Below are 26,573 nucleotides of genomic sequence, written 5' to 3'. Positions count from 1 at the left end.
TGATGCACCAGTGATGGATACAAAGGTGGGGATACGCACTGTCTGTGTGAGTCCCAGTGGGGAGCACCTGGCCTCGGGGGACAGGATAGGCACCCTCAGGTAATCCCATAGAGCTTCTTGTGCAGGTTGTGGGCTGGGAAGGCATGAGAACCAAAGCCAGGTCTTGCTAATTTTATTAAACATACTGAAATTGGCCATGTTGTGTCTTAGGATATATGAGTTGCAGTCTCTGAGGGAAATGCTGAAGGTGGAAGCCCATGACTCTGAGATCCTATGTCTGGAGTACTCCAAACCTGACACAGGTAAATGCAATTGAGCTTCTTCCCTTTTGCACATGAATGTAGTGTTGAGCAAGTCAGAATGCCCAGCCATGTATGTCAGAACTCTCAGTGGTGAACTGCTACTGGATTTCAGAGCAGGCTTGTAGTGTTGGGCCAGTAGAGCCAGACTTTGAAAAAGGCTACTTTCTTATACTTTTCCTTGGAATATTGTAAGTTGAGTTTGAAACTTGTTCTGTCTGTTACAACAGTATGAAATCCAGGTGTGTTCCTTTGTGTCCATTCATGCAGTTAGCTACAGTATAATGTTTTGTCTGTAAGATGACTTGAGAAGCTGTTTTAAAATAGTAATTGGAAGAGCAAATGACTTTTTAGTAATGCTCTTGCTCTCTTTCTGGCTTTCTAACAGGCTTAAAGCTTTTAGCCTCAGCCAGTCGAGATAGATTGATTCATGTTTTGGATGCTGGAAAGGACTACAGCCTGCAGCAGACCCTGGATGAACATTCTTCTTCCATCACTGCTGTGAAGTTTGCAGGTAGAGAATCAGGGCTTCCCTCCAAAGCTGAATTTGAGCACTGCTGTCATCCTATTGTGGCTGTAGAGTAATTTTAACTGCTTAAACACTGGGTTAGGCCGGGCTGCCACTACAACTGCTTTTTGTCATCTTCTGTAGCTGCATCCTAACAGAAGGTGATATTTGATGATACTTGCCTTCTTTTCCCTTTTGTTTTTTTCTACTTTCCTTCCTCCCCACTCCAAAAACCTCTCCTGATTGAAGTCCTCAGCATTTCTTTGGAAAGCTGTTTTCTGTAATGATTTACTCCCTTTAACTGATACCAGATGGCTACACACTGTTCTTAGTGAGGAGAATTGTGGAACAGTCATCCACCAAAAAAACCCCAAACCCACAAAAACCACTTTGGGATTAACTAGTTACAAGTAAATTTGTCTGTGAAAACCAGTGTAAGACTTTGCATTCATGGTAATGGAGCACACTGCATCGCCAGCACTCAGTTACTACTGATGGTAGGACATCAATGTGGTGTATTGTGCTATTGTTGGGGGAACAACAAGGGTTGGCTGCTCTGCTAGGGGAGCCAGGAGCCAAGGGTGACAGGAAGGCAAGCAAAGGTAGTGGCCTCACTGGCAATGAGTACCTGAGCAAGACGGAACAAGTCAGGTCCAGTGACAGTAACTAGATCCAGCTGGTAGTCCAGATCACCAGACAAATCCATAGTGATAAGATGGGTCAGCAAATCAAGGTCAGGGTGGGTCTGGAGGCAGTGAGCAGGGTCAGCCACCGTTCAGTGCCTGCCAGGCAAGCCTGTAGCAGCAAGGCAGGTCTGAGTTCAAATCAGGAAGCTGAGTCCACAAGTCTGGGTCAGGATTCGGATCAGCAGGGTACGTGGCCAGGCACAGATGTGGCTGCAATGCTGCTGCAGTGTAGCTCACTTGGGATTCAAGGATGACAACCTCAGCTTGAAAGTCACTGCCAAATGAAGGGCAGGGACCTTGCTGAAGCTTCATAGCAGAGGTTCCTTGCAGCTGCTGTGAAGCTTTTTCAAGCTTTTTCTCAAGGATCTTCAAGGCCACCAAATGTTTCTCTGACAGGTCTGTTTTATCAGTGAGATGGCCTTGAATGCAACCAGCTAAACTCCTAGGAGATAAGGGAACTGCACTCGAGGTCCTGGCAGCGAAGGCCTTTGTGCTAGTCTCTGAGCTCAGTGCAGCCCTTCTCTAAGTGGGTGCAGTTCAAGTGGCCTTGTGTGATATTGAATTCATTTTCATTACTTGGAGTTTTATCAGGTGTTGCTTTGCCGAAGGAGCAGATGGGTTACAAAAGAGTGCTCAGGGAAGAAGGAAAGCCTGACCCTGCTGTAAGAAGAGGCAGCAAGAAACATGTGACTGACTTTAAGGACTGAAAAGTGCCTATTGTCTCTTCAGCTGATACTGAGTGTGACCCCATCATGTTGCCACAGAGTGCTGTGACACATAGAGGATAAGCACGTGAACAGGCTGGTGGGGGAGAAGACAGAGTTTCATCCTAATCTGTTGTGTAAAGCCTCTGTATTAAGGCCTCGTGCACAATGAGCGTTAACAAATGCTGTCCCTGAGAAGGGGCTTCTGTTTTACTGCAGCATCCTACTGCTTAGGTAGGAGTCAGTCTGAGTTAATCAGGACTGGAATAAATGAGCAGTGGTATAAATGGAAACATTTCCTCCACCTCGTATTTGTGTTTATCTTTTGATCGGCCTCTGCCTTTTTTGTTCCAGCCAACGATGGGAAAGTGCGAATGATAAGCTGTGGGGCAGACAAGAGCATCTATTTCCGCACTGCGCAGAAGGTAACCTTATTACAGCTTTTTGTGCACATTTTTTATTTTTAATAATCTCTCCACAAAGGAACTACTTTAAAGAGTGATATCAGAGTTTCTGTATGAGCTTGTTGCTTTTTCAGCCTCAGTGTCTCCCACTGACTCAATGCAAGAGATTACATTTGGAGAACTAGTTCTGTGGAGCATGCAGCTGCTCCCAGCCTGACCTCTCTCAGCAAGATGCAAAGTAGAGAACTGTCAGGATTATCTGCTTTGCTTTTGCTGTCAGGGCTATTGTGTGGAGTGGTGAAAGAGTATGGGCTGGAGAGGAGTTCATTGTGCTTCCAGTCCCAGCTGCTCCCAGCAGTCCTGTTTAGTGGGAAGGGTTGGTTTGTACTGGCTGTGTGAGAGCACTCACCTGTGTTTAGAAGTTTTAAATAATGGGTTAACTACTTGATTTTGACACAGTCTTTACCCCCATGCTTAGACAGGAGAAGGGGTTCAGTTTACCCGAACACATCACATTGTTAGGAAGACCACTCTGTATGACATGGATGTGGACCCCAGCTGGAAATACGCAGCTATTGGATGCCAGGATCGTAACATCAGGTTAGTTTACTTCTTGTCTTGAAAATATTTTTGCAGTCATATATGAGTTGGCCAAGGTGGCCCCATCTCCACCATTGTTCCTCTAGTTTTTTTGACACAGCATTTTCAGACAGATCTGAGGCCTTACCTCACACTCTGAGGTTGAACTCCGCCCTTCCCCTCGCTGATAAAAAGCTGTGGATATATGAAAATGCCCATGGGACTCTTGGCTTCTCACTGGGTTGCTCTGCAGAGCAAAGTCTTTCTACTGGGAGAGGAAGCATGCCTTCCTTTGAGCTGTGGGGCAAGAATTTCTGTGCTGTAGTAATTCTTGCTTTTAAAAGAATGTCTAATGAGAAGCTGTGAGGTCCTGTGGAATAGCTGGGACTGCGGGAACCTGACATTGAGCTAGGGTGAGTGTCTTTGGACAAGTGGAATCCATTCTTTGCTCCCTTTTTATCCATTCTGTCTGCTTCTACCTTCAAAGCAAAGGAGACTCTCTGTAGTTTTGTGTCTCCTCCTGTATCTGGTTGAGATGCTGAGAGTTTTGGTCACAGCTAAATAGCACTACTGAATGTAATTTGGTTTTGTGTTCTAATGTAAGTAAAGGGTATTGCTCTCTTAACCCTTTCCTTTAGTATGAAGGAGCCACAGATATTTTTATAGCAGGGAGGACTGACTGAAGCTTATTAAGAGCCATTACTGCTATGTAAAGCATGGCAAGGTTTTCTCCCTCCCATTTGACCTCTGCTTCAGTGCCATGATAGTATGCTTGTTTTCTATTATTGGCTTGAGAGTCAAGCCTCAATTTTTTGAATTCAGGTAATCTGCTTGAGATCCCTACATTACTTTTGAGGTGGTTTCTTGGACCATTTAAATGGTTGCTGGTTATAGTTTTTAAAGGTCATTTCTGCACTTCCTGTGGCTTGATTCTGTTCCCTGTATCTCAAGTGGAATGAGGAGCAGAAAGAGAAAAGGATCCTGGTGACAAGAGCCACTGAGCAGTACCTGGGCAAAATGAGCAATGTTGTCTTATGTCATCCCTCTCAGGGTTTTCAACATAAGCAGTGGGAAACAGAAGAAGCTTTACAAGGGATCCCAAGGTGAAGATGGCACCCTCATCAAAGTAAGCTGTCTTTTTCTTTCTTCCCTTTTCCTTTTTTTTCAGCTCTTCTGAATGCAGCTCAGGGCTGTAAGAATGAAATACAAATCTGAACACAGTAAATTTTTTTTTTTTTTTCCTTGCTCTATACTTTGTCCCTTATCCTGCTGCTGTTTCCTCCTGCCTCCATCCTTAAGGGCTGGTAATGTATTTGAGTTCCATCAGGCTAAAAGAGGAAAAGAGTCAATGAATGCTGAAGTTGAGCTATAACTTCTCTGTCTGTCTTGTTTCTGAAGAGAGGCACAGGCCCATGCTGTAAAAGCAAGTACAACTGCACCAGTATCTGTCAGGAGATGATTTAGTCCATTTACTTTAATCCTTTACTTTCTGCTCCAGAGAGCTCATTCTGTCTTCCTTGCCTATTTTTGTCAGGATTTTTAAGGTGGAGCTGCCTGTTGATTGGTGTTTTGAGAAATTTGTGTTTGCCAGAGGGCAAATACAAGTGCAACTTTATAAGTTGATGAAATTAAGTAGCATCTGCCCTGAAAAGCCTGTATTCTTCAGGTCTTGGAGTGCTGGACAAGCCTTATACTGCTTAGAGTGAGTCTGTTCATGTTTCTCACCTGCTGAGCGCATCTAGGCCATGCTGCTTCTGCCACTGTCCTGGGCTTCCCCTGGTGCATTCAAGATTTAGTGTTAAGAGTGATGCCAGAACATTGGAATGTGGAAAATTTGCATTCTTGTCTTTAAAGGGGGAAAACCAATTTGCACAACCAAAATATCTCTTAAGTTGCCAAACAAGATTCTGCATTGTAATTGTTTTCACTGATAATTTTTCTACTTTTTAAACCAAAAATTTCTGTTCAGCTGCGCAGGGCAGCAGTATTATTGATGAGTGTAAATAAGTGAAAAGGCAGAGGAAAGCAAACAGCTTTGTTCAGTGCCACCTCTTCTGCTTTACAGAGAAAGATAAGTTCTCTTTCTCTTTGCCTGTTATGAAGTTTTTTATAAACCAGAGTAATGAAAATGAAAAATTGTTGCTACACTTCATTGCTGGTAAGTTCAGGTGCTTGATTATATCTTTCTCAGACCACAAACCATGAAATGTTGCTGGGAGCTGGATTTTTTGTTTTGAATATCCTTTATGTTTTGGGGTTGGGTTTTTTTTTTTTTTTTCCATGTGTAGCTCAAGTGAGGATTCTCAATTATTTTTAGTGTCGCTTTGTTCATTTTTAGGAAAATTATGTAACCAAGGGATTATGGTTGCCTCTGAAATTTAAACTTTCTTGGCATGTTGTTCTGAGATCGTAATATACATTGCAGTTTAACAAGTAGAACCCAAACAGTGACATGCAAAGCAAAAGAGACAGCAACAAAATAAACATAACCAAAAATATTTTCATTATTTAAATACCACATTTCCCTCAAAAAACATAGATTTTCACTGTCAGTTCCTTAAAGTTCTACAAAGGACAAAGCAGGACATTGGTGACAGTAGCTGTATTTGCTGTGTAGGGCTGCTTTAGATCTAGTGAGGCATTTGGAGGGGGTTTTATATTTCATCCAAGATAAAGCAAAAAAATGAGTGTATATGAAAAAAAAAAAAATCGACCCAAAAATAGGAGTTGCAAATGCTGGAGACTTGACAGCATCATTATCAAAGACAATTTTTCTGCAGTGTTGAGTTCTTTTTTGATTTCTCTCATCAGAGAGAAATTGGAGTCATTTAATATTTCACTTTACTCTGTCAGCTCTGATGGTTTTGGTTTTTTGGTTTGGTTTTTTTTTGGAGGAAGGGGGTGTTTTGGCAGGTGTAGGGTGTTGTTTTATTTTGATCTTAAGGTAGAAGAAAGTAAGACCCCAGTGGTGTCTTACTAAAAGGAGGGAGAGGTCTGTCCATTGGTGATGGTGCCTTCTCAGTCATGAAGGCATTTAATGTAAGTGCCTTTAGTCTCTGATTAGGTTGGAGATAGTTTTAACACTTTAGTCAGGTTGGAGATTTGTCCTGGGATGCCGAGTAGCCTGGTACTCAATTGGAGTCCTGTGGTAGCTACTTGCATTTTATTCTTTTAACTACTATGACTGTCCTGGGTGTTCTGTACCATGTTCATGCAGTTTCAAGGCACGTTCTCAGCAGATCTTTGCACTTCTCTTATCTCCTAAACCAGGTGCAAACAGATCCTTCTGGTCTCTATATTGCAACCAGTTGTTCTGACAAGAACCTCTCCATCTTCGATTTCTATTCTGGCGAGTGTGTTGCAACCATGTATGGACATTCAGGTAAGGCATGTGAACTTCTGGAGATGGGTTTTTTCTGCTGATGCCTATATAGCAGGGTCTGATACTAGTCAAAGCTTTCTGAAGGTTCCTCCTGACCAAAGTTTACCCAATGAGTATTTTGGAGTTGGTTATGGTTGGATGAAGTATTATAGCTTATTTCATTGCTATTTCAACTTTTTTTGCATTGCAAACCACAAGCACACAGATGCCTGTCAAGCCATCTATTTGTTTGCACAGTTTTTCTAACAGCCTATAAGGTAGTTGTGTTTTTTCAGTGTATATTATGTTGTGTTGTGTTATACCCTCAGCTCCTACCATGCAGAGGCTGTTCTGTTGCAGGCAAAAAGAGGCTTCAGTCTTTGTGCTTATTTTGCCTAGATTCTTTGTTAAATGGTTATGATAATTAGGGCATATTGATCTGTGAAGTGTGTTGGCTTTAATCAGAATTTGAGTTGCTGAGCACAGATAGGCTCTTTGGCTAATGATCTCTTTTTCCTACTGGAATAATTTAGGGAAGAGTTTTGTTTTTTTTCTTATGCTTTATTTCACACAGAGATCGTAACCGGGATGAAATTCAGTAACGACTGCAAACATCTGATCTCTGTTTCTGGTGACAGGTAAGTGGGATTTGCTTGTTTGTGATGTCAGCTCATGCTGTCTTGCACTGGATTTAAAGAGTGTCCTGAGGGAAGGTAGAATTTTTTTTTTTTTTAATGAGGGATGTTTTATGAATTCCAAAGAAACCTCAGAGCTTTCTGAATCCTAAGTGTGTGCTGTTGGCAAAGCTCACAGGGCTTTTATTATACTTCCAGGGAATGACACGCCCATGTGAAGTCCTTCCCTTGTGGTTTTCTGAGTGTAGGTACTATTCCCTGCTGGAGAGGAGACAGGGATGTGACCTGTTTCCTTACCAGCCTTCAGGTCTGTAATGTAAAGCAGCTTGTGATAGTCTGACCAGTGGTGCCAAAACTTTGTCTTACAGTACTCCTGTTGGTGAGGTTTCACCAGGTGAATGAGCCTGTCTAGCAGCACAAAGGGACAGGCCTGTCCCCACTCTTGGCTCCTGTCCATGTGGTGGTCTTCTCCAGTCCCCTAAGTCAACTGTGGTGTGGTTGACCCTTCATTAAGCTGATTCAGGCCACTACATCAGCATCACCCCCCTGACCCCCTCCAAACTGAGATTTTTACTGTTTTAGCTCACTAAATGAGCTGAGCAAAAGCTTGAGTAATCACCAGCCTGAGCCCAAGGGGAAAAGGAGAATACATGCCTAATGTGGTGATTGTAGAGGTAAGTGGACTCACTACTTCTGGATTTGGTTCTGCTTAAATCAGCTGAACCAAATTAAATTTTTCTTTGAGAAAGGTGGTTCCTGGAGTGCTATTTTAAGGCCAGAGCAACCCAGATTCTCTTTTTCTCTTTTCTATTAATAAACCACAATTGAACCAGAAAAAGAGTTTTAGAGGGTGAGTTGCTACAGAACGTACAAAATATCACTTTAAATTACATCAGTTGGTTATTTCTGTCTTTCAGTAAAAAGTAAATAATTTGGTTTTCTTCTTTCTACCTTTCATGAGTAAATAGATTAGGGGAAAAGTTGCAGAAAACGAGAGTCCTTTTGTGGATTTCTGATAAATTCCAGAAACAGGAATGGTTTGAGGTCCCTAGTCATCTTTGTGATTTAGCACAGTGTTCCCTTGTTGACCATTTCCATGAGGAGTCCTTTTGTGGATTTCTGATAAATTCCAGGTCCCTAGTCATCTTTGTGATTTATCACAGTGTTCCCTTGTTGACCATTTCCATGAACCAAAGGGTCATTTTCTTCACTAAAGATGTGAAGAAGGTGGGTGAGAAGTGAGGAAAGGATTAGTGAAGAACTTTGCTGTAAGGAGAGGAGAAAGTGTGTTTTTTCAAAGGAGAACAGGGGAAATAGTCTGTTCACACACAGCAACATGTGTAAAGAATAAAAGTGAGAATAGAAAGAGAAATGGAGATGGAGAAGGCCACAAGGACTGGGAGATCCATGTGAGAAAAGTACTGCAAGGAAAAAAAAAAGGCAGCAAAAGTTGTAGGTGGGAGTGTGCTTCTGTAGAGCTTTGTGTTGAATGTTAATGTATTTACACATTCATACTCTTTGCTGCTTATCTCTAGGTCCGATAGCTGTGGGGGTGGGATAAATTAACAAGGCAGATTTGCTTTCTGATTTGTTTCCTGCTTGTCAGTATTTTCTCAGCAACAGATTATGGTTGCTGTTAAGTTTGAGAGAGCTGCTGCTTGAAGGGAAGCAGCTGGCTGCTCCTGGGTTGCCATAGTTCCCAGATGCAGTGCCTCACCACCTTCTCCTGGCTGAAAAGCTGATGCAGGAGCATGACAGCGTGTTCACTGTTGATGAGAAGCATCTGTGTGTGACTTCAGTAGCTGGGAGTGATGCTCCTGAGCTTTGTCACAAAGGGAGTGGCACTTGAGGGCAAAAGGGAATTTTTAGTTTTTCATTTGAACCTCCACAGACTGCAAAATGAGATCTCTGTTTTCTTTTTGTATGGCTTGGAAATAAAACCTTTTAAAATGTGTTCTTATGAGGGGAACAAAATGGAGAAGATGCAGGCTTTCAGGATCCTGGTGCTTTTGGCATTTGCCTCACCTCAGGTCCAGGAGACTGAAGTTCATGACCATTGTTCAAAATGGCAGAGCAAATGAATCTTTACAAACTAGCAAGGAAGAGGGGAAAGCCCCTTGTTGAAAGCGCCTTGATGGATTGGAGTATGGTGGCACTGATGGGTCTTGAAGAACTTGATTAAATCCTCTTTGGATCCTGAAGTAGTGTGCAGGATTTTAGAAATGATAGTAAAAGCACCACCTCTCTTTCTACATCAGTGTAAGCATACTCAGCTAGAAAGGAAAGATGGGTGAGATCAAAAGAATTAGTTGACACTGAGGTTAGATTTCAAAGAAAATGCTGATCATTTTACTTTCTGGTAGCTGAAGATGAGTATTCTCTAATGTGATAAGGAATTTATTATTTTTTTTAATTTTTTTAGCCAGATTTCTGAAGAAAATGAGACCAATGAGATCATACTGTTTCCATCTCTTCAATGGTTTTGAATCCACTGACCATTTTGATTCAATCAAATCAAAATCTTAGAAGATGCCTGGGGGGTGTCCAAGTAAAATATCAGGAGCACCCTGACTGCAAAAAGTACTGCCACATAAGCTTAACAGTTATTACACCACCGAGAGTCCATGGGATGGTGGGCATTAGGAAGGCCTTGCCTGGGGGGTAGTTGCAGTCAGAGGTGGCAGCTTAGCCACTGTTAGAGGATGCTGAGGACATCTGTAGGCTCCACTTATCCTGCTGCCTGCAGAGGGGCTTGTTACGGCATTTCCTTCAGCACCTGGTCAGATAGTCAAATAAAGGTATAGGATCAGAGACGAGTCTGTGCAAATATCTCTGCACTTGCTCTTGCCCACAGGCAGGCTTTGTCAGGCAGGTTTTACCTTTTCCTCATGAGGCTTGTGATGGGACTGAGTTTCTGTGAAGCTGTTTCTGTGTGTGTCTCTCCTCACCATGGGTAGAAGGGCTTTTGTTTGCCTCTGCAGTGGGAATTGATAATATCACTAAACTGAATGACACTTGACCCCAGCCTCCCCTTTCCCTCTTTCAGCTGTATCTTCATCTGGCGTCTGAGCTCAGAGATGACCATCAACATGCGGCAGCGACTGTCTGACATGAAGCAGAGAGGGAAGCAGGCAGAAAAGTCTCCTCCGCACAAGACAGCTGGACTCATGAGGTGAGCAGAGTACACTGAGTAGACGTGGCTGCCTTTGTAGGGTTTCACATGAGAAGTGTGTCACTGGGATTCACCTGTAAGGTTTCTGCTGTCTTCACTGTTGGTGTCTTCCAAAAGTTCTCTGACTCTTCTGTTGAATTTGCCACAGGTTTTGTACCCCTCTTCTTTGGATGTAGAAGCCTGACTGTGATCTTCCAGATTTTCTTAGTGTTGCTTCACTGATTGCAATGTGTATGCAATGCCCCTTGTGTCTTAAGTTAGTTTAGTGATGTGGTCAGAAACTTTAATAAGCAGTTTACCTCTCAGTACTGAGGCTGGGACACAGCATCCCACCAGGGCAGCCTTGCTCCTTCAATGAATGAATGAGGTCTCTGGATCTAGACTGAATGCAATTTAAAGGCTGTTTTCGACAGTGTCAGAACTGAAGTATACCTGTGAACTACATGAGTTTGCCATGTTGATCATAATTATGAAAGAGTCCTCAGAGTTGGGCTGTTTCTTTGTTGAACTATTTTTGGAGGCTTTGAGAAAGGTCACCTAAAAATAATTATAATATAAATAATAAATATAATAATAATTTCCATGAGAAACGTTCTTGGCAGCTAAATATTTTTTTTCTCAGTAAACAACGTATCTAAAAACAAAGTACCAGAGCCTACAAGCTGAATAGATCTAAATTTATCTGGTGACCTTTCTTTAAAAAGTGGTGCTTAAACACAGACTCTGTTTTTAAACAACAGAAGAGTGATAGGGGGTAATGGATTATTAGTATAAAGTATTTGGTTTCTCTGTAGTTAGTAAGTAGCTGAGACTAATTTGACTGTAAGCAATGCAGGAGAGAGTCCTGACCAAGCGGATACGGGATCAGAGTTGGAGAAAAAAGGATAAACACAGATACTTGATGCTATGTCCCACAATTTTCTTCCTCCAAATGACTACAAATTGTGTTCTGGATATACAAGTGCCAAAGCATTTGGAGGACTTACTGCACCGGTTGTAAGAGTATCACAGGGACCTTCCCACTCCCTTTGGGTGCAAGTAATGTTGAAACAGGTCTGCCTGCATAGTTTCATTTGGGAAAGTCTTGATCAGCTCATTCTTGAAACGAGTCTTGTCTAATAAGTGCTTTTGGTAATGATGCTGGGAGAACTCAGGAAGCCTCTTTTCTAGCCAAAATTCTGGAGCTGTCAAGCAATGTGCTTTTTATAGCAGACTCTCCATTATTTCAGCAGCTGCAGCCTTACGCTGCCGAGGCTCAGCCTGTGACAGATAATCCCAGTCCTCTTCCGCATGAGGTGATACTTGTTTCCATCACAGACGCTTGCTGAAGGGCGGTGTCAGTGCCACGCCAAGCCCAGCACTTTATTAAACTTGTTTGGTAACCTCTTTGCAAACCTGGAATCTACTTGTTTGGTCAGCTTTGAAAGCTTGTTTTCAGTTTTGATCAACCGCTGTGGTCTCTGGAGATCAGCAAAGACATAACTCCAGAGCATTTTGGATTGGGATTGAATATGGAGGAAGAGCCTATTGGACCAGCAATACTGAGGTGGGAGAAGAAAAACTAATGAACTTGAATAAGATTGGTTTTCTAGGTGCCCTGTACCTGTTCTGGTTGTGTTTCCAAGGTCTTATCTGTGTGGGTTGCAGTGGAGACTGGGGTTGCAGTTTGTGGTGTCTCAACAGTTGTCTCAGAAGGACTCACAGTAGGGTAAGAAGGGTCCCTGCCTAGTGATATGTCATTTGTTGTACGATATTGTCTCTAGGATGGTATTGCTAGAATGTGGTGAGGATAGTAATGCATCCTCCTAGTTTCGTGGTATGAATGTATGACAAGATGAATAATCAAAATAACACTGGGGAAACAAAACTGAACGGAGGAGGCAGAGAGGAGATGAAGATTTCCGATTCAGGACAGTGCTGTCTCTATCCAGCTGTGACTGTCCGGGCAGGGATTGGCCCGGGTGAATAACATCTTGAGCATAAAAATGCCTTTCTGGGTTAAACCAGTGCTCCGTGAAGGCCAGTATTCTGCCTGTGACAGTGGCAATGGAAGATGCTATTTAGTGAGACACTGTAAACCTTGTTATATGGACCTTTGTGGTCCATTTGCCTCATGCTCAGTTGTTGTATTGGGGCTGTTAGGAGGTACATCTCTGCCTTTTCCTTTTAGTATTTGGTCATGGACCCACTGTCCACTGAATTTGTATAAATCCTTTTTCAACTTTGTAATATTGTCTGCCTCTGCAGCCTACCATGTTGACAAGTTCCAAGAGTTCACTGCTCTCCGTGAAAAGAAGGACTCTCTTTTTTTTTTTTTTTTTGTCTCTATTAAACCAAACTCCTGCTAGGTTTGTTGAAAGCTCCCTGCTCCCAAATATTGTTACCTCTGGTGAACTGTAGTTCTGCATCCAGCTATCTGTAATCCTCATGGTTTTGTAAACTTCTATCATAACCTTTCTTCATCCAACCTTCTCTCCAAACTGGAGTCTCAGCCTTTTCAGTCCCTCCAAAAACTTCGAGAGAAACTAAAGTTTCTCCTCTGAAGGATTTATCTGACTCACCTCCATAGGACATCATATTAGAAACTGATCTGACCTATATGATCCACAGTTCTCCACAGGACCCCCGAGAGCCTTTCAGTTCTGCCTCTGGTTGTGATAATTGCAGATGTGTGCTTTTCTCTCATCTGCTGAACATGAGGACCTTTGATTGATTGGGATAATAACTTGTACTCAGCTGATATTGCTGGTACATTTTGGTTTTGAGGCATTTATATTTTCAGAGAAGGAACCATGTAAAAGCCTTTTAATACAGCTTTGATTTTGATCCAAGTATGCATTTATTGTTTAGAAAGCTTGTGTCAGATTTTTGGAAGGGAAGTTTTAAACTGATTTTACTGTGGAATGTTTGCAGGGCTTATAGTCATGTTTTAGCTGAGCATTTATATTTTTTTAATTTTAATTTTAAAAGTCACTTTTTCTGTGACTTTCATTGAAGCTCCAGTATAAGTAGCAGGAGATAGAAATGTTATCCAAATTAAATTGCCTAAAACGAATATAGGTATGCTGAAGAAGTATTCTGTGCCCTCAGATATATTTAGAAAGAAGAGCTTCTTATCAAATTCTCAGTGAGGCTTTGGTCCAGTCCAGGAAAGCTGTGCAGTTTCCAGGGCTCGGAATGGGACAGGTTTTTGATGCCAGATCAGAAGCGGTGCCTGAGTCTGTGCTGAATTACTGCAATTGTAACGTCAGGGGAACTCTGAAGTCAGCAGCACTGTGACCTTTCTGTGGGGAAAAGCAGGGTAACTTTCTTTTTAAAACTCTTAGGCATCTGGAAGAGAGGCAATCTGCTAGTGATCCCTACCACATAGGATGTGACAGTTTCATAAATAGGCCCCTAAAGCTGAGGGTTTAAGTAGCACAAGATCAGAGTGGGAATGCTGACAACGTACCTCTTTAAATGGATAGTTGCCATTCTTGTCTGGTTTGTTTTGTTTTAAGAAAGGAAAGAAGGGTTGAATTCAGGACATGCAAAAGAATACAGAGTACCTAATATCAGCTGTCTTAATACTAGAACTCTATAAAGACATTTCTGAGTCTGTATATGGGGTCCTGAAGACTTTCTAACTGAAGGTCCTCCCCTGCCATTGACCCCATACTGGCAGATCCTTCAGAAACTGGGAGCTGAAGTGCGACGGACTCTGCCCATCTGTGCAGAACAAGATCCAGACATGGTACTAGAATGGGATAGTTCTGCAGCAAAGGAAGAAGACAAGAGAAAGGACAATTAAAATCCTTACTCTGAGTCACATGCTTCATGAGAACTGGACATGTCTGTACATGCTATTCGGGAATAGCTACTCTGAAACATTCATTCTGGTATAATGATGCTTTGTTGGGGTTTGGCTGAACCTGCTCTCTGCAGGAATTCAGCAAACCCCCGAAGTCTTATTCCTTCGCTTTCAGAATGCTCGCATGGGGTGCTTATTTGGAAGCAACTCCCTTGCTTGAAACCTCACCCTACATTACCCTGACTTCCATCTAAGCATGAAACAAGAACTGAGGAGGAGTGTTGAGATGTGTGCAACAAAGTGCTTGGAAGAAAATCCAGAGTACATCACGGAAGGCAGGGAAAGAAAGTAGTGAAGCCTGAATTGAGAGATTGACTTGGGCAAGTGCAACAGTTAAAACACTCAAGACCTTGGGAATCTAGGTTTCAGTTTCAGGAGTAACTCAGTTTCAAGTCAGTGTGACAAAGATGCTTTTGAAAACCCTTTTGAAAACGGAAAGTTCAGTTATGTCCCTTCAAGTCACAGGACTGAGTTTGAAAAACATATTCGAGGTGCAAAAAGGAGGACGTGAAAGGAGGGCGTGAATTTTTGCTGGGATAATGCCAGACAGCCTTACATTTGTATCAGACACAAGTGACTTAATAATTTGTTTGGTACTCCTGTGAGGTATGAAAAAACTCCCATCTGACTTCCAAAATACATTTTGCGTTCTCTCACTCTGCTCCTTTGAGGATATTGCAGTATACTTTTTCCCTCCTTACTAATTTTGTCAGTCATCATCTGACAGACAGAGGCCATCTTTGTATTTGTAACATAAAACACATTGATAGCAATCCTCCCTTCTCCGTTTGCACCAGTGACAGTACATTCAGGAGTTTAGCAAATGCATAACCTTGCCTTGCCATATCACCTCATTGCAGTGAAGTATTCAACCAGTTAGATGTTAAAATATCTAATAATCCAACCCTTCTTCCTCAATAAACTCCTCAAACAACCATGAAGAATACAAGCAGAAGGGTGCTATCAAAGTTACTGATACAAAGTTAGTACTGTCTACCATATGTAAATATAATATACCTCATAGGATGGAACGTGGCATAGCCTCAGACATACTGTGGTGCTTCAACTTTGTTGGGATTCCACTGCTTAGGTGCAATAACCTGAGAATGACAAGATGGACAGTAGAAAAGAGGAAGAGATGGAGAAACTCAAATGTCAAAAGTAGATGAGGGCAGCCAATATGAAACTGTTTCTCTGCAGGACTCTGCGGACTACAGTCAGTTTCACTCTTCTTTTTGCCAGAACCCCTCAACACTCATCTGAAAGGGTTGGGTAGTTATTGCTGAGACACTCCTAATAAAATGGAAATTAATGTTCTGCCACTATTTGGGAAAAGATTAAAATAACTACTTCTTACCATGTTTCAATACTGCCTGCTGTCTGTCAGCTGCAGGAGAAGTTGGTTCCTGGCCAGGCTCTGTTTGGTGGCTGAGCCATTTTTATTTAATGAATAACACTTGGCACCCAACTCCCATCAGTCATATGCTATAAATGTCACTAACGATGAGTGTGGCACTCTAGCTCAAAGCCACGGAGTGGGCGCTACTCAAATTTATTTTTTAGGGATTCTTCATTTGTTCAGTTATTGTCCAAAGCAGGTTAGTTCATTTGGTTCTGTTGACTGAAGGGGTGAGGGGAGGATGGGGAAGAGGAGAAGAAAGAGGGAAGATAGTTTGGTGTTGGTAAGTGTGCTTGATTGATATTGGGGAATTCTATGCTGGGAGTGCCTCTGAGGTCTGTGTGGGAACTCTTGTCTGATTTACTTTGATTAAAGATCTGCCTAGAATATGTTTTACCTTATTCCTTGTGCCTGAAGGCTAAAAAAGGCTCTTATGGTGAGTGGGCAGTGCCTGCAGGTTCTGCATGGTGCAATCCTTGATGTGAGCCTGTCTCTTATGTGATGATTTACCACATACCCAATTGCTGTCAAACAGGGCGTGTCTCTGTGACATTTTTGATGTGCAAAGAAGTTAGAGAGGAAATGCTTAAAGGTGGGAAAAATATTTGCCTTTCAAATATGGTCTACCATCTTGACCTTATGAATTGTCAGGGTCTGAAATGGAAGGCCAAGTTTCATTCCACTTGACTTTCTCAGACTCATTTACTGTCCTGATTTCTGTCATCCTTGCATAGATATGAGACAACTCCTGTGGCTCTACGTACCTTTGTGTAGGGTTTAACTCGCCCTGTTTCTCAGAGATGGGTTTTGCTAGAGCAAGGGCTGTTTGGGAGAGTTGAGGCAACTTGCTGAGTGTGAATGGAGATAAGGTGGAGAACTGCCTGGTGTAAAGGACTGAAATGGTGGGCAATTCTTGAGCTAGACCATAATACTCCTTCCAATTCCTGCCTCCCAGGCACGAGTCCATCTCTGCCCTGTCCTCTGTGCCTGCACTCTCATCAGACAGCGACAAGGATGGTGAAGACGAAGGGAACGATGAAGATGAGTTACGCGGGCTGCAGTCTTTCCATATCCAGTCTAACTGCAACACTGAGAGAGACTCAGGTATAAATGGGAGAGGGGCACGAGCAGAGGTGGAGAAAAATGGCATGAACGTGAAGCGGGGAGAGGGTGAGAGACGCTGACTTAGCAATAATAAGATATGGGCAGAAAGAGAAAGACCAAGATAGAAACAGATGGACTGACACCAACAGGAAACGTGGAGTTTCCCCTTCCTGTGTCTGAAGAGGGGTACAGTTTGGAGTTCTCTGATTAGAAATTCAGTTGTTAAATTGGCAAGTTTCTTCCTAGTTCCAGCTGTCTAAATGAATTTTGAATTAGTGTCCTGGGCTTGGGTCTACAAGCTATAAGAAGGCCACAGAAGCCAAAAGAGACCTCATGGAGAATTCTAGAAATGTCTGATGAATCTTACAGCAGAGATTACCATTACTAATTTGAGATATTTTTATCACAGATGCTACAGTGCATCACAGCAGGGTTTTTTCCCAAGCCTTTGGTGGGCCACTGCACTTGCCACTCAGCAGTGGGTCTGCTGAGTTAGTGAAAATCTTCTATAAAACAGTACGTCTCCATGAAAGTTTTGATGCATCGATGTGTTAGTCTATGGGAAAGCATGTGTTGGTGGTGGTCTGCTGGTTCGAAAGGTGTAGGAATGCTGCCTTTGAGGAAAGATGAGGTCAGAGGTCTTTAAAAAGCCAGACTGCTGGTCAAGGATGTCAACTAGGTATAGATCTTTTTCCCTTTCCCTTTCCAGATCCAGACCTTACCCTCTCAAGAAGCCTTTCACATTGGGAAATGAGGAGGGTGAGTTGCTAAACCTTCAAACTGTATTTCTTGTCATAGGGAAAGTGGAAAAGAAATTCCCATGGAGATTAAAAACTTAATTCGCATTGGTAGGAAAGGTGCAGCTGAGGTTGGAAACCATTGAGAAGCCTCTCTGTGAAGAACAAGTTGGGGGTGGCAAAATAGAACCTAGTTTAAGAGGCAGTTTCACTTGGGATTTTTACATCAGTATCTTTCCATCAGATGTTACGCTTTTGCCCCTTCATTTCTCACCTGAATCTCACGTGGTGCTGAAGCTGATCATATACTTGGATCCAGGAGAGGCTTTTAAATGTCCAGTTATGCAAGAAGCAGCAACAAAAGTGTCATCTTTATTTGTTGCTTTATGATTAAGGGAGGAATTTTAAGCTATCTCACAGACAGCTTTGGGGCTTTTATGGGGATGTACATAATTGTGCTTTTCTGTGGGTCTTGTGTTTTCTCTCCTGTTTTTCCATCAGTACCCAAGACTCTGTCTTTCAATTTCCTTCAGGCCAAAGAGATAGCGGCAATCCAGCGCTCAGAGGCACCGATGAGCAAGATGCCCCGGCAACGTGGGCGCTGGTCCCAGCCAACCAGCAACATAGAGATGACTGTGAAATCCATGCTTGACTTGCGTCAGTTGGAGTCTTTCTCTGTGTCCCGTTCTCCCAGCCGAGACTCACTGTCTCAAAACAGCAATGGAGATGACAGAGAAGAGCAGGCAGATCTTCCTGTGCACATCAACCAAGTAAGGGCAGTACTACTCTGAGGAAGTGAACCTACTCTGAGTGCATCTGTCCTTATCCATCTCTCTTACTACCTACATTTATTACCACCTGATGCCATTCTTTATATCTTCAGAGGTGGCTCTAAATGCCTTCTGAGAAACCTGTTTAGATAACTCTTTTGTAGTTAGTACTCCTGCAACATGTGACTCTGCCATCTTATAGCAGACCCCATATGGGATCAAGGTTTCATTCCAATGAGAGGGAAGACTTCATTCATGTTTTCTTTGTTGTCTCCAGTAGCCACTGAAATGTGGCTCATATGATAGCCTTAGTTGTGGGCTGTGCTAGATTATTACATTCTCTTTAATCTTTGTATCATTGGGTCACAGCAAGTGATGCGTGCTCATACCTCAGAAAGCTAATGCCTGTTTTCCAGTAGCAATCTGTCCTGGTGCCTGACTTCATTAGAGTTTTTCCTTCCTTTATAACTGCATGACTGAGAAGAGGATTGGGCTCGCTGTGTGCAGTAAATCAGTGTTTTTCCCCTGTGACCCACAGACTTCTCTGAACCATGTCTGATCGGTCTATGAAAGGTAATGGAAGAACCTGCTGCCACGTGGCTTACACTCCTGATGTGTGGTCAAGGAGGCATGGGGAGGCTGGTGTTATACCAGAGAATTTTAGGGAACTGCAAACAGAAAACAAAATAGGAAACTACAGCGGTAGTCTGTCAGGTTTAGTAAAAGGAAGGACATAGGAGTGCTGTGTTTTCTGATCTCGGATTTCTCATCATATTCTGTGCTGTAATGCGTACGTTCTAGCTCTGCACAGTACTTGCTGACTGAAGGAAAAACACTGCTAATGTCTAGTTTTCTCTCTTCTTAAACCAGGTTGGAAGCTCAATACCTCCCCAAGATAACCGGTCTTGTGTGAGACCCCAAGTGATTCGTCTTGTGTCTTGTGAAGAGGGGATTTTCTCTCAGGAACTGGAACCTTCTGAGAGTGAGGAGTGTGTAATCTACCCTGAGCAAGATGAAATCCATCCCACAGACCCTAGCAGGTTAAAAATAAACCCTCTGCCGTGCATGGCTTAGATTTTTCTGGTTTAGTTTGCTTGCAGCTTGTGTGGTAACTTGGGTGAGTTGACTTAGTGCCTGATTGATGCCAGAAATGTTTAGTTGAGAGTTTTATGCCAGCCTGATGCTGAAGGAATCTGAAACTAAGAAGGCATCATTAAAATAATCTTTCCTCTGAGGAAACTGCACATTAGCAGCCTCCTCCAAGTTTTTTCTTGTTGAATAAACAACGTGGGAGCAGCCTTTTTGCTTTCTCCCATATCTGGGTTGAAATAAGCAAGGGACAACTTGGAAGCTGGAAAACCACCCAACAGTGACGTATACGTGGCAGTGAAATGTCTGCTCAGTAGAAATGACAGGACACTATTATTCATGACAATTTCAAACCTAATTGGGCAAGAATTCAACAAATGTAGTATGTGATGATCCATTTGTGGAAAATAGAATGGCTTACTTGAGATAGATGGAATTGAAACAGATACTGGAGAGAGTGGAAGCCTTTTTTCTTCCTCTGCTGTTTTTTCTGTTTTAGTTTTACCTCACTTAATTTTCTGTTTCATTCTGTGCTCCATTTTTTTTTTCCTTCCCTGAATTTTATTCTTCCATTCCCCTGTTAACCTGGTGCTAAGAGCTGTTTAATTTCCTCTGTCTTCTATTCTGTTACAAAGAGTGGGCTGATAGCTTTAGACGGGCTTTTATGCAAGAGCGCATGCCAAGATTTTGCAGTTGAAGCTGATAGGTTTCTCCCAGTTTCTCTTTATTTACATTTAAAATTTTATTATGATAACATTTGGACAGAGCAGACCCATGTGCTGCTCCGTCATGTAAAAAAGAAAGGCACTCCGGTGATGTTGGATACAGATTTGACACATCTAAGCATATAGAATTTCCAAGCTGCTAGGGGTAATTGTCATTCAGTTCCGTTGAGTGACTTCTGCATCATACCTTGCATTGGAGCACATCTGAAACCAAAGTATTTCATAAAGGTGGAAAACTGAAGTCCTAAGGGCATCAGGCAAAAGAACGGTGCTGGTGTCATTTGACAAAATAGGACTCGTGAAATCACAACAGAAATCAAGCACCCCGTCTTACAATATTGTACGTTTGTACGACGTTCTTCAGTAAATTAGTCTTGCTCAAACTGAGAATCTTCTCTGTTTTGCAACACAGAATTTGACCAAAGCAGCAGGTCATAAGCATGGAAAAAATAGTATATTAGGGCTCAAATCTGTGGCAAACTGGAGTTTCTGTCGTGCAGGTAAAGGCCTGGTTTTAGTCCCTTTTTCATTACATGGACTCCTACGTTTGTTCCTCACCTGTGCTGGAAATCAAGCCAGGGCAGTGCTGTGCTGGTGCCTGGTAATCATGGGAAACTGACAACACCCAGAGGGTCAGACAGTCCCCTTGAGACTTCACTGTCCAAGCTTAATGAAATGCAAAAACATCCTGTATAATGATGAGAGAAATCAACTTCTTTTTTTCTTTAAAGCCTTACTTTTGTAATCAAAGGTATTGCTAAGACAGGTAAGGCCTTATTAAAGCTAGAATGTGCTGCTTTACATGTAAAACAAGTATCTCTCCTAGTGCTGTCTTTTTCCTGTCTCTCTCCTAGTGAGTTCCAGGTAAAAGCTTTGCCCCACGGGAAGCCAAGCAGAGGTTATCACAGTAATGGATGCCCAGACAAGCACAGTCCTGACAGCGCCTGCTCTGTAGATTACAGCAGCAGTCGTCTGTCCAGCCCTGACCATCCGAATGAAGGTAAGATGCAAAGACATTATAAATGTATTTATATGTGATGAGGAACACTGCAGAAACTTGCTGGAGTGGTTCTGTGCTGTATTTATCAGTTGCTGTCCTGATCTCTAATACCTGACCCGATCCTCTTCATGAGCTGGACTGAGGTCACACTCCCATTCGTCTCGCTAGTACTGGTGTAAAGGTGCATTTGAACAGGCACTTCAGTGAAGCCACTGTGGAAGCAGGAGTTGGTTAAAGTGCACTTTCTCTGCGTGCCTTTGGCTTTTTTTTTACCTTCCTAGGTGAGAAGGCGGGTTTAGTACTGATTATCCCATAGGCTATGCTGTTTGTGGGATATGGTAGATTAGAGAATTATTACACTTAATGCTGATGGGCTTTTGCTTTAACATTCTAGGTTAAATTTAGCATCTTCACTGAATATTTTCTTTTTTTAACCTGGCTAATGTTACTGTGATTATGCTATTACACCTTCGGGGTTTTTTGCCTTTTCCCAGATTCTGAAAGCACTGAGCCCCTAAGTGTGGATGGCATCTCAGACCTGGAGGGAGAGGAAGGAGAGGAGGATGTGGGTACTAGCATGCCGGAGGGAGAAATGCCCCAGACACCTGATCAGGAAAAGTTCCTGAAGCAGCATTTTGGGACCCTGGGCAGCACTGATGGAAGAGGTACAGCTCTCTACTTGCTGAGGGGATTTTGTCAGGTCACTCCAGATTTGTCCCCTGTATAAATCAGGGGTCAAAAATAGGGAACCAATGTAGAGCGACCTAAAGAAGAGTGACATCTGTTAACTCCATCAGTCTGTGTGTAAGTTTGTGTGGATGAGATTGGGCTCTGTGTCAGTTTGGGTGAAGCCCCTGGAATCCTGAAGAGCTGTTCTCTTGTTCCTGGACTAGTTTTTCCTGTTTGGTATGAAGGTATTAAGAGCGTGTTCACCACCGGCCCCCCCATAGGTGACATGGAGTGGCCTCTAGTGGTCTGTTAAGGCATAACGGATGTCACAAAAGAAAAGGCTGAAATGCTGGGTGGAGGGAGAGAATAAGAGACATCAGAGTGGCAAAGGAGCTGGTTAGTCTTTGTCAGCCAACTCCAGAACAAAGCATATCTTTTGAGCATTTATAATGGTTGCAGGCAGCAATATCTATGTGAGTTGTCTGTTTTCTTTTTTTTTTTCTTTTTCTTTTTTTAATCCTCCTTTGGTTGGTTTGTTTTGTGCTTGATGCCAGTGCCTCAGTCCTACAGGCAGGATAGGACACAAAGGGAAGCAAAAAAGGAGGAGGCGTACCCTTAGGGAGAGTGACAGTTTAAAGCTGAGTAATCTAAGTAGAACAGAAAAGGCAAAGGCAATGAAATTATTTCTTTCTATGTGGTTTTAACTCAAAAAAATCCCCTTGGATAAGGGGGAACATTTGATAGTCTCTGTGATAAGAAAATGCATGTGTCAGAATGTTTGTTCTGTGACTAAACTGCTCCCTTTTTCTCTCCCCTTTCACCAAAATTTTTAGGTGGCTCATGTAGGAATCTGGAAAGAACTGAAAACCTCAGCATTTCCTCTCGCTTTCTCTCCCAGTCCCCGGCTCTCAGGTATGGCTCTTCTTGTTTTGAGTGTTTCTGTCTATCTATTTTTATTGTGTGAGTAGCTCTTGTGCTGGGCTCTGGGTCAAAACAGTTGAGCAAACTTCTGGCCTTTGTTTGCCAAGGCACAGCAAGGTGTTAGCATTGCACCTGGAGGCTGGTTGCAGACCCTTGAGGTTGGGACAGGCCATCCTGTGTCACTTTAGCTGTTCTGTTTCTTCCTGAAGCAACACTGTTGTTTTATTCTTTTTCCTCTTTCAACAATGTGCTTAGTTGTTTCATGATTAATGCCTTGATTGATTAAGCTGGAAGAATTGCTAATGGTCTAATTTACTCCTCACTGTTTTATGCTCTGTTTATTCTTTTGCATTTCATTCAGCTTGGACAATGAAAGTAGGCTTGTCAACTTTTCCTTTGTTTTTCAGTCCTTTCTTACTCAGCTTTGTTTCTTAGTCCTGTGCCTTCACAGGGTGCTCTGGTGTCTCATACAAAGCCCCATGGGGATATTACTCTTCAAAAAACCCCTCAAACCTAAAGCATTCCAAAAGGCCTCTCCAAGCTGTTTCCCTTGTTTAAAAAAAAAAAGCCAAGAAATTACACAAAGAAACAAAAAACCAAAAAAACCCAAAAACCAGAGTAAATACTTTTGTTGATTTATGTTCATAAATGTTTAAAACAAACAAATACTCCTGTATTCCTCTGAAATGACGACCTGAAATCTCAGCTCAAATTAATTTCATTGTATGGGACTGAGCAGATTTGGGTACATCTTCTGTGGTTCACCAGCTGTGTCTAGATTGACCATGTGAGGGAAATTTTTTTGTCAGTGCTGTATTCAGCTGCTGTTGCTGCTGTGAGGAGTGCCTCTTAGTCTGTCTTGCGTTGGGACTGTATGTTTGGGAAGAAAGCCAGTGGTTAGCTATTGTGTAAGCTTCTGGAGAGTTGCAGTGGTGAGTGAAGGAAGCTATTGGTGCTCTAGATATGTAATAAGAGAGGTAGTTTTAGGTTATGAAAACTTCTGGGCTTTTAATCTGCTCAGCTGTTCAAACATGCCAGATTGAAAGTTGTTTCCTTTCCAAAGTAAGCCCACTGTGCTTGTCTGAAGTGGAGAGGAAGAGGAAATTAGGCTTTCCTTTTGAAGATATTGACCAGCTTTCTTAGTAATTATGCTTTCATAATGTTGGGAAAGTATAATTATTTTTTCTAAGGGTATCTTAGAATTGAAAAGATTTCATTGTTAGTAAGGTGAGCTGAGAGAAGAGACCTGACCTGACTTAGCCCAGTCTTTCCCTTGCCTGGCATTTTTCCTTCTCTTTTGCCTTCACCTTTTACAGTGACCCAATATTATTTGTGTTCATGCAGCCTGAGGTCAAATGCCTGAAGACCAGTGCTTCCAAGGATGAGTAGAATGAAGTGGTAACAGCCTAGGACATTTTTGACTTAAAAAAATCCAGACAGGGAAGGGCTCTTTATCCCAGAGAAACTGGCTTAATGCACGTGCCTATTTGTCCAGGGCAATATACTTACTTGTTTTAACTGGGATTTCTTTATCATGTTCTCTAGACGATTGTCGCTCTCTTCATCAAATCTGATATTGGATTCAAAGCCCATCGAGCCGCTGACCCAGCCCAATCAGTTTACACTAGACCTGTTGAAAAATGGCAGCAGCCATCCTGGTGATGCATTGGAGAACAGCCAGCTCCTGGAGAGTGTAAATTCAAATCGGGCTGTTTATGCCCAGAAAAAACGCAGGTCAGCTTTGGAGGCCAACAGAGTTGGGATGGCCCCTGGACGGGTTATTGCAGCCTTTCCAGAAGGCCCTGTGAATACAACGATGAGAAAGGCGCAGTCAGTTCACGACCTTGTTCATGAGGGTAAGGACACAGGTTGGAATGATGGTATAAAGTCTAGAATGAAATAGGGAGATTTGAGCTCGAGTAGAAATTTAAATTAAGCTTATGTCTTTCTGCATTCTGAGCTACAGGCTTTGCATGTCTTCTAACTCAGCCTGTCAAGGGAAAATATTTTTAATTTGTAATGCAGATGCTGGTCTCCTAATTATCAGTGTCTGATATTTGTCTGGCAGCTGTGGGAGGAGCAATGCCAAGGATGAAATTAACTGTTTACAGAGAAATTTTGTCTTGCTGTGGCTGGTTGCTCAGGCCAAGACTGAAGCTCATCAGGGTGGGGAGGAGAGAAAGGGGGAAGGAGGAGACAGTAAGAGGGAGCTTTCTGTAACTATGTGCTCCTAGTGAAAGAACTCAATTTTTGTAACAAGCAACTCATGAACCACCAATAAGCACTCAGTTTGTTTTTAAAAAAAGTAAACCTTATCACCACAACATCATGTATAAGTTTTTGCCTGCTTCCCTGGCCACTCAGTTAACAGTCACAGTGGTCTGAGGTCTTTGGTCATAGACTTTAAAAACAAGTCCAGCGTAAGCAGCAGTGTGTAAGCAGGATGAGGGATGGGCAAAGAAGAAAGCTGTTGAGCCTTGGTGATAACATGAAGTAGTGGTTCTGTCCATTTTTCCCAGGGGCTGAGCTGAGGCACATAGACTGGAGCAGCTCTGTTACTTTCCGATTTTAGAATTCACTGCAGGCTCTTGTCTATTTTTGGTATGTTTGTCTGTTTAATATTCACAGATAAGGGTCCTGGAGTGATATCCTCTGCCAAGCAGCGTCCTCAGACTCTTTTGGTGGTTGAGAAGGATCCCAGACCTAACAATTGCAGGGTGTTATCAGCCAGTATGTTGAAGATGGATGGATCTGGTGCTCTGTTGGCCAAAGATGTCAGGCCTGCAAAATCAAAGTCCTACATGAACCCCACAACCAGCTTCCGGGCTAAGATGTCAAGGAGCGTATCTGTAGGGGAAAATCTGTACCTTGGTTACTCTACCGAAATGTTGACTGATGGGAGGACTAGCCCTCCAGTGGCAGAGAAGACACAGATTAGTTCCACAGCAGATGCTGAGAAGATTAAGCTACCAGTGAAAGAAAATGTTCCAGTGAAGCCAACACTTCAGCCAGTTGTAAACTGCTCATCTCCTAAATCCTTCCACAGCAAGTTGACATCATCAAACCGAGCACATCTAATTCTCGACATTCCCAAGCCATTGCCTGATAGACCCACACTGGCCTCCTTCTCACCTACTACCAAAACAAAAACCCTGCTTGAGCCACAGTCTCCACAATCACCTGCTGGGGCCTGTAAAAAGAAGCCTTCTTTTCCTGAGGTCCGAGCCTCCAAGAGGGAGAATCAAACTGCTGGCTCTCTGGTTCCTGGTAGAGAGATCCCCACAGGACTTGCTAAGGAGAGCCCAGTGGAAAGTGCAGTTGCAAGGACGGGTTGCCAGGATGAGCTGGGGGTCACTAATCCAAAACTGAGGGAGTTGTCAGAGGGCCAGCACCTGAGGTCTCCTGAGGGCACACTGCCCAGGTGCAGGGAGAGGATCACCGGCATCGCCTGTGTGCTAGACAACCAGCCTGGACTTTGCCCCCTAGACCCCATCAGGCCGAGGTCTCCCACATCTGTAACTGCCTCGGCACAGGTCTCAGGTGTGCATGGATATCCATCTCTTATCTTCCCCCCTCTGTCTCCTGTCTTTGTGAACCGTCTCACGATCCCATCACATTTCTTTACGTCCAGCTTCTGGCCTGTCTCGTCCTGTCTGCACCTGTCTCGTTCCATAAGCCATCCCCTCAATGGTGAGACACTTCTTCAACCTAACATCTTTTTCTCAGTCCTTAATTTTCATTTCCTCTGGGTCTTATGTCTGAAGGTCTTTTTTAGCTGAATGGTGTGTAGACCTCAGCACCCTGATGTTTTCAGTCGTACAATTACCTGTAGAGGCTCAAACCTCTTTCAGGTCAATTCTAAAAGCTGATGTGCTGGGAATCCCTGTGAGTGTGTGTAGGTTGCATCCCCCGTGCCCCTCTCAGAGCATGTCTGACCAGCAGATGAAGATGCGGGCCAACA

At 42.9% G+C, this 26,573-nt stretch overlaps 1 protein-coding gene across 1 annotated transcript in view; it reads left to right on the top strand.

Moving 5' to 3' along the window:
* Positions 1–26,302, top strand: part of LOC104526127 (mitogen-activated protein kinase-binding protein 1-like) — a gene marked incomplete at both ends in the record, with an annotated part of 40,462 nt that extends 14,160 nt beyond the window's left edge. Inside the window, 18 exon segments of the mRNA XM_010169499.2 lie at positions 1–99; positions 211–302; positions 688–813; positions 2,552–2,622; positions 3,080–3,201; positions 4,231–4,306; positions 6,451–6,562; positions 7,116–7,179; positions 10,223–10,348; positions 16,553–16,701; positions 17,411–17,460; positions 17,972–18,208; positions 19,079–19,248; positions 20,877–21,022; positions 21,517–21,687; positions 22,525–22,603; positions 24,158–24,468; positions 25,241–26,302. The exon segment at positions 1–99 is cut by the window's left edge and continues 42 nt beyond it. Coding sequence (XP_010167801.2) covers positions 1–99; positions 211–302; positions 688–813; positions 2,552–2,622; positions 3,080–3,201; positions 4,231–4,306; positions 6,451–6,562; positions 7,116–7,179; positions 10,223–10,348; positions 16,553–16,701; positions 17,411–17,460; positions 17,972–18,208; positions 19,079–19,248; positions 20,877–21,022; positions 21,517–21,687; positions 22,525–22,603; positions 24,158–24,468; positions 25,241–26,302 — 3,263 coding nt within the window.
* Positions 26,303–26,573: the final 271 nt, after the last annotated feature.

Source organism: Antrostomus carolinensis, unplaced genomic scaffold (assembly GCF_000700745.2).
Source record: "Antrostomus carolinensis isolate BGI_N321 unplaced genomic scaffold, ASM70074v2 scaffold21786, whole genome shotgun sequence".
Classification (NCBI taxonomy): Eukaryota; Metazoa; Chordata; class Aves; order Caprimulgiformes; family Caprimulgidae; genus Antrostomus; species Antrostomus carolinensis.
Note: the sequence above shows the minus strand (reverse complement) of the source record. Positions and strands in the feature narration are given on the sequence as shown.